The sequence below is a fragment of the Chrysemys picta genome, chromosome 22, assembly GCF_011386835.1.
Source record: "Chrysemys picta bellii isolate R12L10 chromosome 22, ASM1138683v2, whole genome shotgun sequence".
NCBI classification, from domain to species: domain Eukaryota; kingdom Metazoa; phylum Chordata; order Testudines; family Emydidae; genus Chrysemys; species Chrysemys picta.
The window spans coordinates 7,700,585-7,713,509 of record NC_088812.1 but is presented as its reverse complement, the minus strand read 5'-3'; the positions used below and the strand labels follow the sequence as shown (position 1 = coordinate 7,713,509).

At 63.3% G+C, this 12,925-nt stretch overlaps 1 protein-coding gene across 12 annotated transcripts in view; it reads left to right on the top strand.

Moving 5' to 3' along the window:
• Positions 1–12,925, top strand: part of LOC101943218 (adhesion G protein-coupled receptor E5) — a 76,077-nt gene that overhangs the window by 27,242 nt on the left and 35,910 nt on the right. For 5 of the 12 annotated variants that reach the window (XM_065576161.1, XM_065576154.1, XM_065576156.1 and 2 more), the window contains 14 exons: positions 2,534–2,665; positions 3,576–3,625; positions 4,048–4,158; positions 4,551–4,725; positions 5,678–5,791; positions 6,017–6,249; positions 6,522–6,686; positions 7,583–7,774; positions 8,374–8,594; positions 8,996–9,062; positions 9,381–9,472; positions 9,932–10,100; positions 10,640–10,729; positions 11,097–11,758. In XM_065576161.1, coding sequence (XP_065432233.1) covers positions 2,534–2,665; positions 3,576–3,625; positions 4,048–4,158; positions 4,551–4,725; positions 5,678–5,791; positions 6,017–6,249; positions 6,522–6,686; positions 7,583–7,774; positions 8,374–8,594; positions 8,996–9,062; positions 9,381–9,472; positions 9,932–10,100; positions 10,640–10,729; positions 11,097–11,105 — 1,820 coding nt within the window. In that variant the 3' untranslated portion in view covers positions 11,106–11,758. Of the gene's footprint in view, positions 1–2,533; positions 2,666–3,575; positions 3,626–4,047; positions 4,159–4,550; positions 4,726–5,677; positions 5,792–6,016; positions 6,250–6,521; positions 6,687–7,582; positions 7,775–8,373; positions 8,595–8,995; positions 9,063–9,380; positions 9,473–9,931; positions 10,101–10,639; positions 10,730–11,093; positions 11,759–12,925 lie in introns of those variants that run through there. The other 7 variants (XM_065576151.1, XM_065576152.1, XM_065576157.1 and 4 more) reach the window with 2 other exon arrangements.

Below are 12,925 nucleotides of genomic sequence, written 5' to 3'. Positions count from 1 at the left end.
TCAGTGAGGGGGAGCAGAGGGTAAAATCTGCCTGGTGAGGCAGGGGAGACACATTCTTGGCCTTCTCTGGAGCAAGCTGAAAGGTCTAGTGGGTTGGGTCTGAGACGGAGACTCAGGAGACTTGGGTTCTAGTCCCAGCTCTGTTACTGCTGGGTGTCCTTGGGCAATTCCCTGCCTCAGTTTTCTTTCCCACCTCTTGTCCATTTAGACCAGAAGCTCTTTATGGCAGTGTGTGTGCAGCGCTCTGGGTGCTCCCTTTATGCAAATAACGACCAAGGGGAAGGGGTGTAGCGGGAAATAGCAAAACGCTGTCACGGGAAAGAGAGAGAAGGGGAGTCTGAGACAGAGCTGCTGGAGCACGGCCCAGGGGAAGGATCCGTGAGTGCTCTTGACTCTCCCCGCTGATTGACTTGTTTGCTGACGTCCAGGCAAAGGAGATTTTAGCCACAAGGTTTTCTGTGTGAAGCAAAAGCGTTATGGATAAATATCGGGGAGAGCTTAGCTTTCTTCTGTGGCCCTGTCCCTACGTCCTCAAGAAAGATCGTCACCCATCTGTCCCCAGGGATGGTGACTGATAGGCCATTGCTGATCTGAACGCCAGGGGGAGTCAGCAGAACAGCTCTGCATGCTGATCCAAACCTGCTCGTTCACCGGCCGACCTTTCGACTGTTTGGGTGGATAAATGTCTGTGATTTTATTGGCAAACTGTTTGCTCCGAAAACTTGTCACTGATGTTGTACAATTGGTTGCCTGAGTCCCATGGTCTTTCTCTGCTTCCTGATTGGACGACTGAAATGTTGGGTTAATAAGCAGGCAAATGTCGAATTCCAGCACTCGTTTCTGGCTGGGATTTCTGGGAGAATCGGTCATGGCCATTTCCGCAGCAGCTCAACCGCTTCCCCCAACCCGCGGGAATGACTGACGATGCGCCCGTCCCCCATATGTCGCCACCAACTCAGTGCTGCTGTATGTGAAATGGTCACAACGCGGGGGCCAGAGCCCCAGTGGTGTCAATTGGTGCAGCACCACTGACTTCAAGGGGTTTTCGTCCCAGCTCTGCTTCTCCAGCTCTCATTGCCCCAGACAGGACTGCAGGCTCCTCAGGGGCTGGCCGGAACGAGTGCATCTCTGCATGTACAACCCGGGTCCCTAGGTAGAAAACCCCACTCCCTGCACGGGGTGAGTGACGGCGCTGCACCATGGAGCCCCGACATCCCCTGTGTATCCCCCTTTGCCCGGCAGCTGGCGCTACCCACGTTGGCAGCCTGGCGGGTGCACAGCCCTCCAGGGTTTGGCTAGATCACGGCATGGCTCTCTGACGGGCAGGGCGGGGCCCATCTGTCAGATCAGACTGTCCACAGCGGTGAAAGGCCCCAGGAGGCAGCGAGGGCAGTAAAGTCCCCTCCGTTTGGGGCCGGATTGGTGAACCGCTGGCTGGCGACTCCGGCTGGGGCTATGCTGGGGGTCAGGCTGGGCGGGTCTCTTCTGGCTTCGGCTTCCACAGGCCAGATCGGCAGCGAGTGTCAAGCTGGCGTCATCCGTCCGAGGGCTCGGTGGATTCGCCCCGCGGGGCCCTGGGCCTGGGGGTCACAGCAGGGTCCGGGAATGGACGTTGTCGGGCCGCTGCTCACTGCGCAGTGTTAGGAGTAGGGGGATCCCTGGATCCAGCTGCCTTCAAACAACCCATTTACCAGCCGTGCAGGGCCTGGCTGCATGTCTGGGGTTTGCAGACTTCTGCCATAGACCCCCGTGAGCACCACCGGAGAGCAAAGAAACTAGTTAAAAGGGAGAGCACCCAATTCCCCTGCACTCTCCTGGGCACAGCCCACCCACCTTCTCCTAGTGCTCCATGGTTGGGGCAGGGCTGGGTGTATCCCGAACGGGTCTGTAACGCTGCCCTTCTGACAACTAGCTCCAGTTCAGCGCCCCCTTTCTTCTCTTCCACCATTGCAGCTCACGGAGTCGCGGCTGCTCCGTGTCTCGGCCGTCCGGCCAGATCACGCTGTGATCCCCATTCTGGGGGAGCCTTTCAAAGTCAGACCCCTCTGTCTTATGCCTGCTAGCGAAACCCTTCTTCTGGGGCTTCTAGCCCCACTCAGTGCTTCCTAGTCCCCCTCGCCTCAGGCCCCCACCACTGGGCCCAGCCCTCGGGCTGTATAGAAGCCCCACCTGTCCCCTCCTAGGCAGCCTAAGTCACTTCCCCTTTGCAGCTTAACTGGCTGATCGGGCCCCCGCCTGAACCCCGCTCTGTCAGGGCTGGTGCAGGGAGCGGATCACAGGGTCCTGGTCTGGAAAAGGTTGGACCCCCGAATCTGGGGGGTGGGGGAGGGGTTGTGCTGCAGGGATTGGGACACTGCAAATAGCAGCGAAGAAAGGAGACTAGAATGGGGAGGGGGGTTAGATGGAGCAGACAGACTGACCGACAGACCACGCCCCCTGCTATCGGTGGGGGTTACCTCCATGGTCATTCGTCCCCCATGCGCCCCCAGCCGTGCTGTGTGTGACACCCCCTGTCTCCGCTTTCCCCTCTCAGACATCGACGAGTGCAAGAAGACCCCAGATATCTGCGGCCCCAATGCCACGTGTGTCAACACCTACGGAAGCTACTGGTGTGAGTGCCGGGCCGGCTACGTCCCCTCCAACAGGAACAGGACCCTGTGCCAAGGTGGGTCCTGCCACGGGGGGCATGGAGGGGACACCTGGGGGGTCTTGGCAAGGCCTGGGGTCCTGCCCAAGGGAGCAGTGAGCTGGGAACTGGTCTGGGACGGTGCATCAGCCCCCCTGCCCCCCATGGACGGGGTCCCTCTGGGTCTCAGCCCTGGCCAGGGAGGGCTCAGCCTCCAGGCTTTCACCTCCCCCCAGCCCAGCCTGTCCATCCACTGGGGTGTTTCCGGTTGTCTCAGAGCCACAGCCACCAGCGCCCAGGTCTGGCTCTGGGAGTGGAGCAGGGCCAGGCTGGGGAGGGGGTGAGCAGGGCTGGCAGGGGCTGGGCGTCTCTCCCCACAGCAGTGCCTGTATTCCTGCTGCAGGGCTGGAGTCTCTGCCCTGGGAAGAGGGCAGCAGGGGGCGCAGTCTGTGCCTAGAGGCCACTGTGGGGCCAGCCCGGGGCTCCCTGCTGGATTCACCCCCCACCCCCACCACACACCAGACCCACGCACAGCTGGGGGGAGAGGGTTGAGGGGAGATACGGCTGGGATGATTCCACAGCCCCCGCCCCACCCCACTGCGGCTCAGTCCCCTAGGACGGGGAGGGGGGAGGGTTCCTTTCACAGAGACCAGCTTGTGAGCAGAGGATGGGGAGAAGGGGCTGCGCACATGTGTGGGGCTGAGTGTGTGTGTGTGTGTGTGGGGGGGTCACTGCTCCCCCTGCTGGGAGAGGATCAATTACACCCATATCACTGACATGGGCTGGGTGTGTCCCTGCTGGGGGGAGTGAGGGGAGGCTGCTGCCGCCCCCTGCTGGAGGGAATGAGTCCTGCTCTGTGTGCCTGGCTCTGGTGCATGCACCTACCCAGCCAGACCCCGCATTTCCCCCCACCGCCCACGTCTCACTCCTCCTCCCTTTCCATCCCCAGAGCTCACCTGCCCCCGGCTGCTGGATGATGACAACTCTGCCGAAGCCAAGGTGAGTGGGGCACAGACCTGGGGGGGGGGGGGGGATAGACCCCAATTCCCCTTTAGTGCCACGTTGCTTTTCACTGATCTCGCCCCACGAGGATTCTGGGGCCAAACTCGCCCCTGGGCAAAGAGCCAGTGGCCAGTCCCTGGAGCCCCTGCAGTCCAGCCACGGCCTAGGCCTTTGCCCCGGGGTGATTCTCACCCTCCAGGATCGGCAGCATCAGGCTGCTGCAACTCGCTTCAGCTTGCAACCGCCGTCCCCCACCCTCCCTTGCAAACGCCGGGCACCCCCTAGGGGCCAGACGGGGCATTGCCCGCGCTCCCTCTGGCGCCTGGCTTCTGAGCCGAGGGAGCCTCTCGGGACGGGGGGAGGTGGGCTGCGATTCTGTGATCTCTTTTCCTGAGCCAGGCCTGGGCCTTGTTCTGCAGAACCTCCTGGGCAGCTTCCCGGCACAGATGGGACGTCTCTGCAAAGCGGCGCTGGAGGAGCTGAAGCAGATGAAGGCTCAGAGCGCTGAGTCTGTGATGGGGCAGCTGCAGGTGCCAAGCCAAAATTCGGGGCCTTGCTGGGTTTGTTCCCGTTAGGGGGAGGAATCGCTGCTCCTACTCGGACCTAGTCTCAGGGTGATCTATAGGGATGCAGCGCCTGGAACAGGAGAGAAATAAATAGCAGCACTGCCCAAAAATTCCCATGCCTGCCTCTCCAGGGGGCTCTGTGCCCAAGAAGCTGCTCTCCTAGGTTCCTAGGCTAGACGGGACCATTGTGATCATCTAGTCTGACCTCCCAGGCAGTGATGTCAATTGCAGGAGAACTTGTCTTTCCTTTCAGGGGGATTGTGGGAACACAGTGGAGGACTAACAATCTGTGAATGGGGGGTGCGGCTGGGGCTCAGGCACTGTGACACCAACACCCCCCACGTTTGCTTGGCCAGGGCTTCTTGGACATTCTGGAGAAGCAGATAAATCTGGTCGGGCAGCAGAGCGAGAGCGTGGAGTGGAGACACCAGATCGCGACGGAGCTGATGGCCATAGTGGAGAAGCTGCTGAGGACACTGGCCCTGATGCTGCCTGACAGCACGATCAGCATCGCATCCCCCAAAGGGACAGGTCAGCACCTGGCCCCAGTTGGGCTTTCATCACCCGCAGCCTACGCTCCCGCCCCACTCCCCACAGTGCCCCCTGCTGGGAGACGGGAGCTCCCCCCCACAGCCAGTGCTCCCGCCCCACTCCCCACAGCGCCCCCTGCTGGGAGACGGGAGCTCCCCCCTGTGACTAAGTGGGAATGTTCTTAATGTTTCCTCTGAATACTGTGTGGGTGCCTCAGTTTCTGACTGACCCTCTGTCGCCTTGCAACTAATGGCCAGGCGCTTCCCCCCTGCAAGGGGATGCTAAAGGTGTGGGAGAACAAAGAGGTCAGGTGACCTCCTTGCCCGGGAAGGGAACAAAGCAGAGGAGGAGGGGCTGGAGGGGGTTTCAGTTGGGAGCTGGCTGGGGATGGGGAGTGATGGCAGGTGTCGGTGTCTGGCTCGCGGGACCCCAGAATGGACCCGGCTGAGGGATCCGGTTCTCTGGACCTACAAGCTCTGTTTTAGCCCGTGTTCCTGTCATCTAATAAACCTCTGTTTTACTGGCTGGCTGAGAGTCACGTCTGACTGCGAGGTGGGGGTGCGTACAGGACTTCTGGCTTCCCCAGGACCCCGCCTGGGCAGACTCGCTGTGGGAAGCGCACGAAGGGGCATATGCTGAATGCTCCAAGGGCAGACCCAGGAGGTGAAGCCGTGTGAGCTTCTTGCCCTGAAGACAGTCTGCTCCATGGGAGAGGAGGCTCCCCAAAGTCTTGACTGGTTTTGTGGGGAGCAGTTCCAGCGCATCGCCCGGGGACTCTGTGACACCCCCCACAGCCAGTGCTCCCACCCAGCTCCCCATAGCGCCCCCTGCTGGGAGAGACTGGGACTGGAGTAGCTGGGAGCTCCCCCCACAGCCAGGAAAGCACCTTGCCTACCTACAGGCTTCCTCTCCACGTCTCTGATGTGAGCCCTGGCTGGCATTGTGGTTGCAGAGCTGGGGCTGGCGGTCAGGAAGGCTGGGAACCAGAGCCAGGAGACCGTGACACTGCAGCAGAGCAAGACGCAGATGGAATTAAAGTGGGCCGGAGACCCAGGACAGAAAAAAGGTATGTGATCATCGCCTGTGCTGGGGTCTGTATAGCGATGGGCATGGGCAGGGCATTGGAAGCAGCAGCACAGCACTCCCTAGCGCCAGACTGGGGTGTGTAGGGGGACGGGGCATGGCCAGGGCATTGGGGGCAGCACCCCCAGCAGCACAGCACCCCCTGGCACCAGTCTGCCCCAGGGCCCCTCCTGCCCCCCATTTCATCCGTCTCCTCTGTCTCTCGCAGACTTCTTGCTGGCTGGGCTGCTGACATACCAGGGGATGAGCCCCATCCTGGACGGTGCTGGGCGGGTGGAGATGCCCAAGTGGGACGAGATCGGCCAGATGGGGAAGCGGGCGCAGGAGCCGGGGCGGCCCAGCTACCGTGTGCTGTCTCCGGTGGTGTCGGCCTTCATCAGTGACCCGAACCCCCAGGCACTCGGCCTCTCCGTCAGCATCCACTTCAGCCACCCGGTGCCGGTGAGCCCCTGGGCTGGGCATGGGGGGAAGAGAGCCTGGGGCGCTGGGGGCAGAGCCTGGAGCCATCTCTAGTAACACCCCCCACCCTGGCCAGCAGGTGAATCCGCCTCCCACACAGGAACAAACTGATGTTCTGTGCCCTCAGCCCAGCCGCTCGTACCCCCCCGACCTGCCCTCTCGGGGCCTGGGGAGTCCTGCCCCCTGTGCGGCCCCAGCCAGCCCCCCAACCCGCTCCTGCCCCCCCCATTCCCCAAGCGTCTCTCTGTCCCCAGGAGAACAAGAGTGACCTGCGCCTCCTCTGCGCCTACTGGAAGCCTGACAGCAGGTGCTGGGCCACCGACGGCTGCACCCTGCAGAAGTTGAACGCCACCATCACCCGCTGCCAGTGCAACCACCTGACCAGCTTCGCCGTGCTCATGGCCTTCTACGAGCTGGAGGTAGGCGCAGCCCTCGCTGGGGCCTGGGGCTGGTCTGGTTCTGCTCTTCCCCTCAATCCTCCCCAGCGGAGCAGGAGTCACTCCAGATTCCCCCCGGAGTAAACTCATTCCCCACCGGCAAGCAGCCCCCGCATCCCCAAGGGCACAGGGAGACTCCCCACGTAGCAGCAACCGACGTGCCTGCATGCCTGGCTGGGAAACTAGGGGGCAGCAGGGGCAGGGGGCTCACCCCATTGCATTGCAGGGCAGGGAGCGTCCCCATCCCCATCACACAGAGCCAGAGAGGGGTTAAATGCCTCACTCAAGGACACACGGGGAGGTGACATCAGAGCTGGGAATTGAACCCAGGAGTCCTGACCCCCAGCCCCCTGCTCTGACCCCCAGACCCTGCTCCCCTCCCAGAGCTGGTAGAACCCAGGAGTCCTGAGCTGCAGCACCTTAGCCACAAGCGCGTCCGTCTGGTCTAAAAGCAGCTCCCTCCTGGGCAGGGGCTTCCTCCCGCCAGGCGGGGGCGCTCTGCTCTCTGCTCCGGGGAACAGCCCCGGCTCCTCCTACTTTCTGGCGCCCCCGTCCTGCAGGGATCGGTGCCAGGGATTCCCCCTTGGGTGGTGGTGACCCTAGAGCCCCCTCGGCTTCCCATGGCCCTGGGGCTGTGGGTCAGCCCCTCGGGAGGGATGGGGGCAGGCTGGGCAGCATCGAATCCATCTGGGCTGCTGGACCCAGCCAGTCACTGGTTCCTGCAGGCTGCCCGGTGTCGCCACTAGGGGGCTCTCCCAGCCCTGGCACAGAGCGAGGCCGACAGGCTAGTCCGGCTGTACCCTAAAGCCCGGCCTGGCTGCTGCCTTGTGGGGGGGGACCCTGACTAACCCCCTCACCCCACCCCACCCCCGGCACAGGACTGGACCCTGGACGTCATCACCAAGGTGGGGCTGGTGATCTCGCTGCTGTGCCTGCTGCTGTCCATCATCACCTTCCTCTTCTGCCGCGCCCTCAAGAGCCCCCGCACCACCATCCACCTGCACCTCTGCCTGGCGCTCTTCATCGCCTACACCGTCTTCCTCACCGGCACCTCCAGCACCGGCAACAGGGTACCCGGCCCCCCCACCAGCCTCGGGCCCTGCTCCCCACAGCGACCCCCCTGCCAGCCTCGGTCCCCGCTCCCCACAGCGACCCACCAGCCAGCATCGGGCCCCGCTCCCCACAGCGACCCCCACTGGCAGCTCCCCCAGTCAGCCTCGGGCCCCGCTCCCTGCAGAGACCCCCGCTGGCAACTCCCCCCCAGCCAGCCTCAGGCCTGGCTCCACGCAGCACTCCCTGATGGGAGTGCCCCCCCAGCCAGCCTCAGGCCCCGGTCCCCACAGCACCCCCCGAGCCAGCCTCGGGCCCAGCTCCCTGCAATGCCCCCTACTGGGAGCTCGCCACCTCCCGCCCAGCCAGCCTCAGGCCCCGTTCCCCACAGTGCCCTCTGCTGGCACAGGCTGGGGTGGGAAAAGCCAGGAGCCACCCCACAGCCAGCAGTCCTGATTTGCTCCCTACAGTGCTCCCAGTGTCTGGGTCTGAAGTAGCCGGGAGCTCCCCCAACAGCCAGTGCTCCTGTCTCGCTCCCCACTGCGCCCCCTGCTGCCAGGGGCTGGGGCTGGAGGAGCCGGGAGCCCGGCCCTGACGTCCCACGTCCCGTTGGCTGCAGGTGGTGTGCGGCGTGGTGGCCGGGCTCCTGCACTATTTCTTCCTGGCCGCCTTCTGCTGGATGTGCCTGGAGGGCGCCGAGCTCTACCTGCTGGTGGTTCAGGTCTTCACCCCCCACGGCCTCAGACGCCGCTACATGTTCCTGCTGGGCTACGGCGTGCCGGCCCTCATCGTGGGCATCTCGGCCGCCATCTACAGCAAGGGCTACGGCACGGCACGCCAGTGAGTCACCAGCCCGGGGGGGCCAGGCCCAGTGCTCCCGGCCAGGGGCTCGAGGGGAACATGACACCATGCCCAGGCAGCACACGGGGACAGGAGCGGCTCAGCCGGGAGTGCCGCTGCCATCCGGGCCCACCAGGGGAGGGGAGGGGTGGCCCCCCATGGGGTGGGTGAGGCCAGCATGAGGGAGGGGGGCACCCTCCTGCCACTTGGGCAAGGGGCAGCTTGTGCTCAGGGCCCCAGCCTGGGACACTTGTACAACACAAGGACGCTTCCGGGCACCAAGGGGGGGGCTGTCTAGTCTCCATCCCCCACTCTGCCAGTGGTGGGGGGCGGCAGACCCCACCCTGCAGTGCCCCCTGCTGGCAGGTGAGTGACTGACCCGTGTCTGTCCTCCCCCACAGCTGCTGGCTCTCGCTGGAGAAGAAATTCATCTGGAGCTTCCTGGCGCCCGTCTGCATCATCATCGCGGTAAATCCCCTCCCCCAGCCCAGCCCCATGCCAGCGCCTGGCTCCCTGGCCGGCCCCTGAGGGCCTGGCTGTCGGCTGCCCTCGCTTCTTTTCCCTGCCACCCAGCCCCAGCGCCAGGGCAGCTGGGCCCCTAGCTGGTCGTCCCCCCCGCCAAGTCTCCAGCCCCCAGGGGCCGAGCTGGGTCACTATGGGGAGTGGGGCGCCCCCGGCCCAGGCCAGGGGCTGCCCCATGGGCTGCACAGCTGGCAGATCCCATAGCCCCCACCCCTGGGACACAGTTGCTCCCCGCCCAACCCGCCTCTCCCCTGCCCCCGGCAGGTCAACGCCGTGATCTTCGTGGTCACCGTCTGGAAGCTGTCGCTGAAATTCGCTGACATCAACCCTAACATGAGCCAGCTGAAGAAGCTCAGGTAGCGGGCGCAGCCCCCGGGGCAGCAGAGACCCTGGCACTGCCCTGCTGCCCCCCGTCGGGGGAGGGGGAGCGGGTGGGGCATATGATAACGTGATGTCATCCCCCCATGTGTGGGGGAAGGGGGCGACCGGGGAGAGGGGCCCACATATGAGTGACATTTTCCCGCACCCACTACTGGCTGGGGGGCAGAGTCTGGGGAGGTGGGGCTGTGTGCAGGAGATGTCAGTCACATGCGGGGGGAGTGGCGGTTCTGACTCAAGGGGCGGGGCCCTAGGAGAGATGGGGAGGTGGGGCAAGCCCTCAAGGGGCGGGGCCCTGAGGAGGGCAGGGAGGTGGGCTGTGACTGAGGGGTGAGACCCCAGGGAGACAGGAGCTGAGGCTGAGGGGCGGGGCCCCAAGGGGAGGTGGCCTGTGACTGAGGGGCGGGGCCATGTGACTGGTTGCCCCTCCCCCGCAGGGTGCTCACCATCACGGCCATCGCCCAGCTCTGCGTCCTGGGCACCACCTGGATCTTCGGCCTGTTCCAGTTCAACCAGCGCAGCCTGGTCGTCTCCTACATCTTCACCATCCTCAACAGCCTGCAGGGGCTCTTCATCTTCCTGCTGCACTGTCTGCTCAAGAAACAGGCCAGTGCCCCCCGAGCCGGAGCTCAACCCCTGCCCCACAGCGCCCCCCCGGGAACCCTCCCAGCCGGCGCTCTCCAACCCCTCCTCTGGCCTTTATCTCTTTCCCAGGCCAGGAGGTCGCCTGAACGCTTTGTTCTCCAACACCTTGAGTTGGCACCTTTGCAGGGGAGAGGCCCAGGAAACAGGGTGTCTGCCATTCTCTGTACAGACACCATCGAACTGGCCCTCTCGGGCTCTGCAACAATCGCACCCCCTTATCCCACCACCTAGATACTTGAGAAATGCATAGGGGAAACTGAGGCACCCACACAGTATTCAGAGAACATTCCCACTTCGTCTTACCCCCCACCAGCCAGCGCTCCTGCCCCACAGTGCCCCCCACTGGGAGGTCCCTCTGGTGGGAGGGGCTGGGGCTGGCTTTGCTGAGAGCTCCTGCCCTGCCTGGCAAGTTCTGGGCCCTTGTCTCCCTACAGCTGAGACCCCACCCCATGAGCTCCCCTGTGCCGTGGGGTAACCAGCCCTCTCCTCTCTCCTGCCAGGTGAGGGACGAGTACCGCAGGTGGCTGAGCTGCGGCAGCCTCAAGAGACCAGCCAAGTACTCCAAGTTCTCCAGCTCCAGCACCACGCGGGTAAGGGGGGGCCGGGTCGGGCTCCACAACAGCGCAGGAGCCTTCTGCCCTGCAGCCCTTCCCCGCCCCCCGTCCCCCACTGCCCTCCTGCTCCAGCCCCCACAGCCAATCCCCACCCAGCAAGTGCTCACTGCCTCCTGCCTGCGTTTGGGAGGGGGCGGGGTTTAGAAGAGAAATGAGGCAGAGCTGGGCTGAAAAGGAATTAGAAGCCAGAGAGAGGGGCTGGGAGCCCTGGGGTCTGTCCCCAGCTCTGGGAGGGGCTGAGAGCCAGGACCCCATTTGTCATTTTGACTCCCCATGAGGCAGCCTGGGGGGAGGGGACAGTGGGGGGGTCGAGTCCTGCTGTAACCCCCCCCTTTCCCAGCAGGGGCTCTAGCCACCGCAGGATTCGGGGTTGTAGCTCTCTTGCGTTCAGCCCATTTCCAGACACCGCAGCTTTGCACATGAGAAAACCCGGCCCCTGGCCCCCGGCCTGGCCCTGCCCGTGATCAGAGACCCACCACGCACCCGGACTCGCCGCATGCAGATGCTTCAACGGTTGCCCAGCGGAACCTGCCAGGCAGCGGGGGGCACCGTTACGCTGCCCAGCTACCCCCACCCGCTGGGCACTCACCAGCCCCAGGCCTGCGCGCTGCCAGCATCGCCAGCAATAGCAACTCCAACAGGACAGCCGCTCAGCTCCGACGCGACGTCCTCTGGCCACAGGGGGCACCTTTCCCTTTGGTACGACCGGGTCCCCGGCCCCGCCTGCGGTACAGAGCTGGGCTGGGCTGAGCGCGGGCAGTGGAGATGAATCCAGCCAGCAGTGATGAACCCACCCCCAGAGGACCCTGCCCCTCCCTTCAGGCACTGCAGCACCAGCCACCGCCCTTGGCTTCGATGACGGTACGACATGGCCGGAGCTGAAGGAGGCAAGCGGCCCCAGCCTGCGTCGGCCCCCAGGGCTTGGCTGTCTGTGTCTCACTGGGGACACTGGTTTTAAAAATGATCTTTTTAAAGTTATTAAAATATTAAGTTTTGTGACAAAAACAGCTGCTTCGAGGAGCCACGTGTGTGGTGGCTGGAGAGAACTCAGCAGTCCTGACTCCCAGCCCCCGCTGCTCTAACCCTCTAGATGACACGTTCTAAGGGCAGCTGGGCCCACAGTGATTCTCTGAGTCCAACCAGCTGCAGAACAGGCCCCCGCCCTCCCTGGATTCACTCCTGCTCCATTGACAGCAGAATGTCCCGGCTCCATTGGGAAAGGGCCAGTGCTGAGAATCCACCACGCCCCCGGGGAAGCTGTCCCGAGGTTCATTTACCCTCCCTGCGATTTCCAGTGTGACGGTCTCGCTTCCAGCCCTTTGGCTGCGAGACTGCAGAGCCCATGATCACAGTCCCTATAGACTGACCCAGTCACCCCTTCCCTGTCTCTGCTAATCCAACTGAGCTCCTGGAGTCTGTCACTACAGGGCAGGTTTGCAAATCCTCACGGGCCTTCTGGCCTCTCTCCAATTCATCAGCCTCTGGCTGGAAGTGGGGACACCAGAGCTGGACACTAGTTAAGCGGCACTCAGACCAGTGCCAGATACAGAGTAAAGTAACCTCCCTCCTCCTACCTGAGCGTCCCCTCTTCACGCATCCACTGAAAGTTATTTCATTAAATAAAACAGACAAACCCCCAAACCACAATCTCATCTTTTTTTTTTTACTAAAATCTCCTGATTTGGGGGCCGAGTTCCTGATTTTGGGGTTTGTCTCACTTGATCTCCTGGCGCTGTTCATGATCAGCTCCCACCAAGAGCAGAAAGAGCCTGACCCACCTGGCCTCTAGCGGGAGCTGTTTGCTTGGTGACATATAATAGGGTTACCATATTTCCACAATCAAAAAAGAGGACACTGGGGGAGCCCCGCCCTCACCCCGCCTCACCCCCATCCACTCCCTCCCACTTCCCACCCCCTGACTGCTCCCCTCAGAACCCCCAACCCCCCTGCTTCTTGTTCCCTGACTGCCCCCTGCTGAGAACCCCCCAGCCTAACTGCCCCCCTAGGATCCTACCTGTCCCCTGACTGCCCCAACCCTTATCCACTCGCATGGGTGGCAGGGTTGTAGAAATTTTGGTCGCCACACACCCCAAACCTCCTCCCCCCACCCAACCCCCCTCCCAGACCCCCCCCTACCTGCTTAAGGCTCTGGGAGGGGGGTTGGGTCGGGGG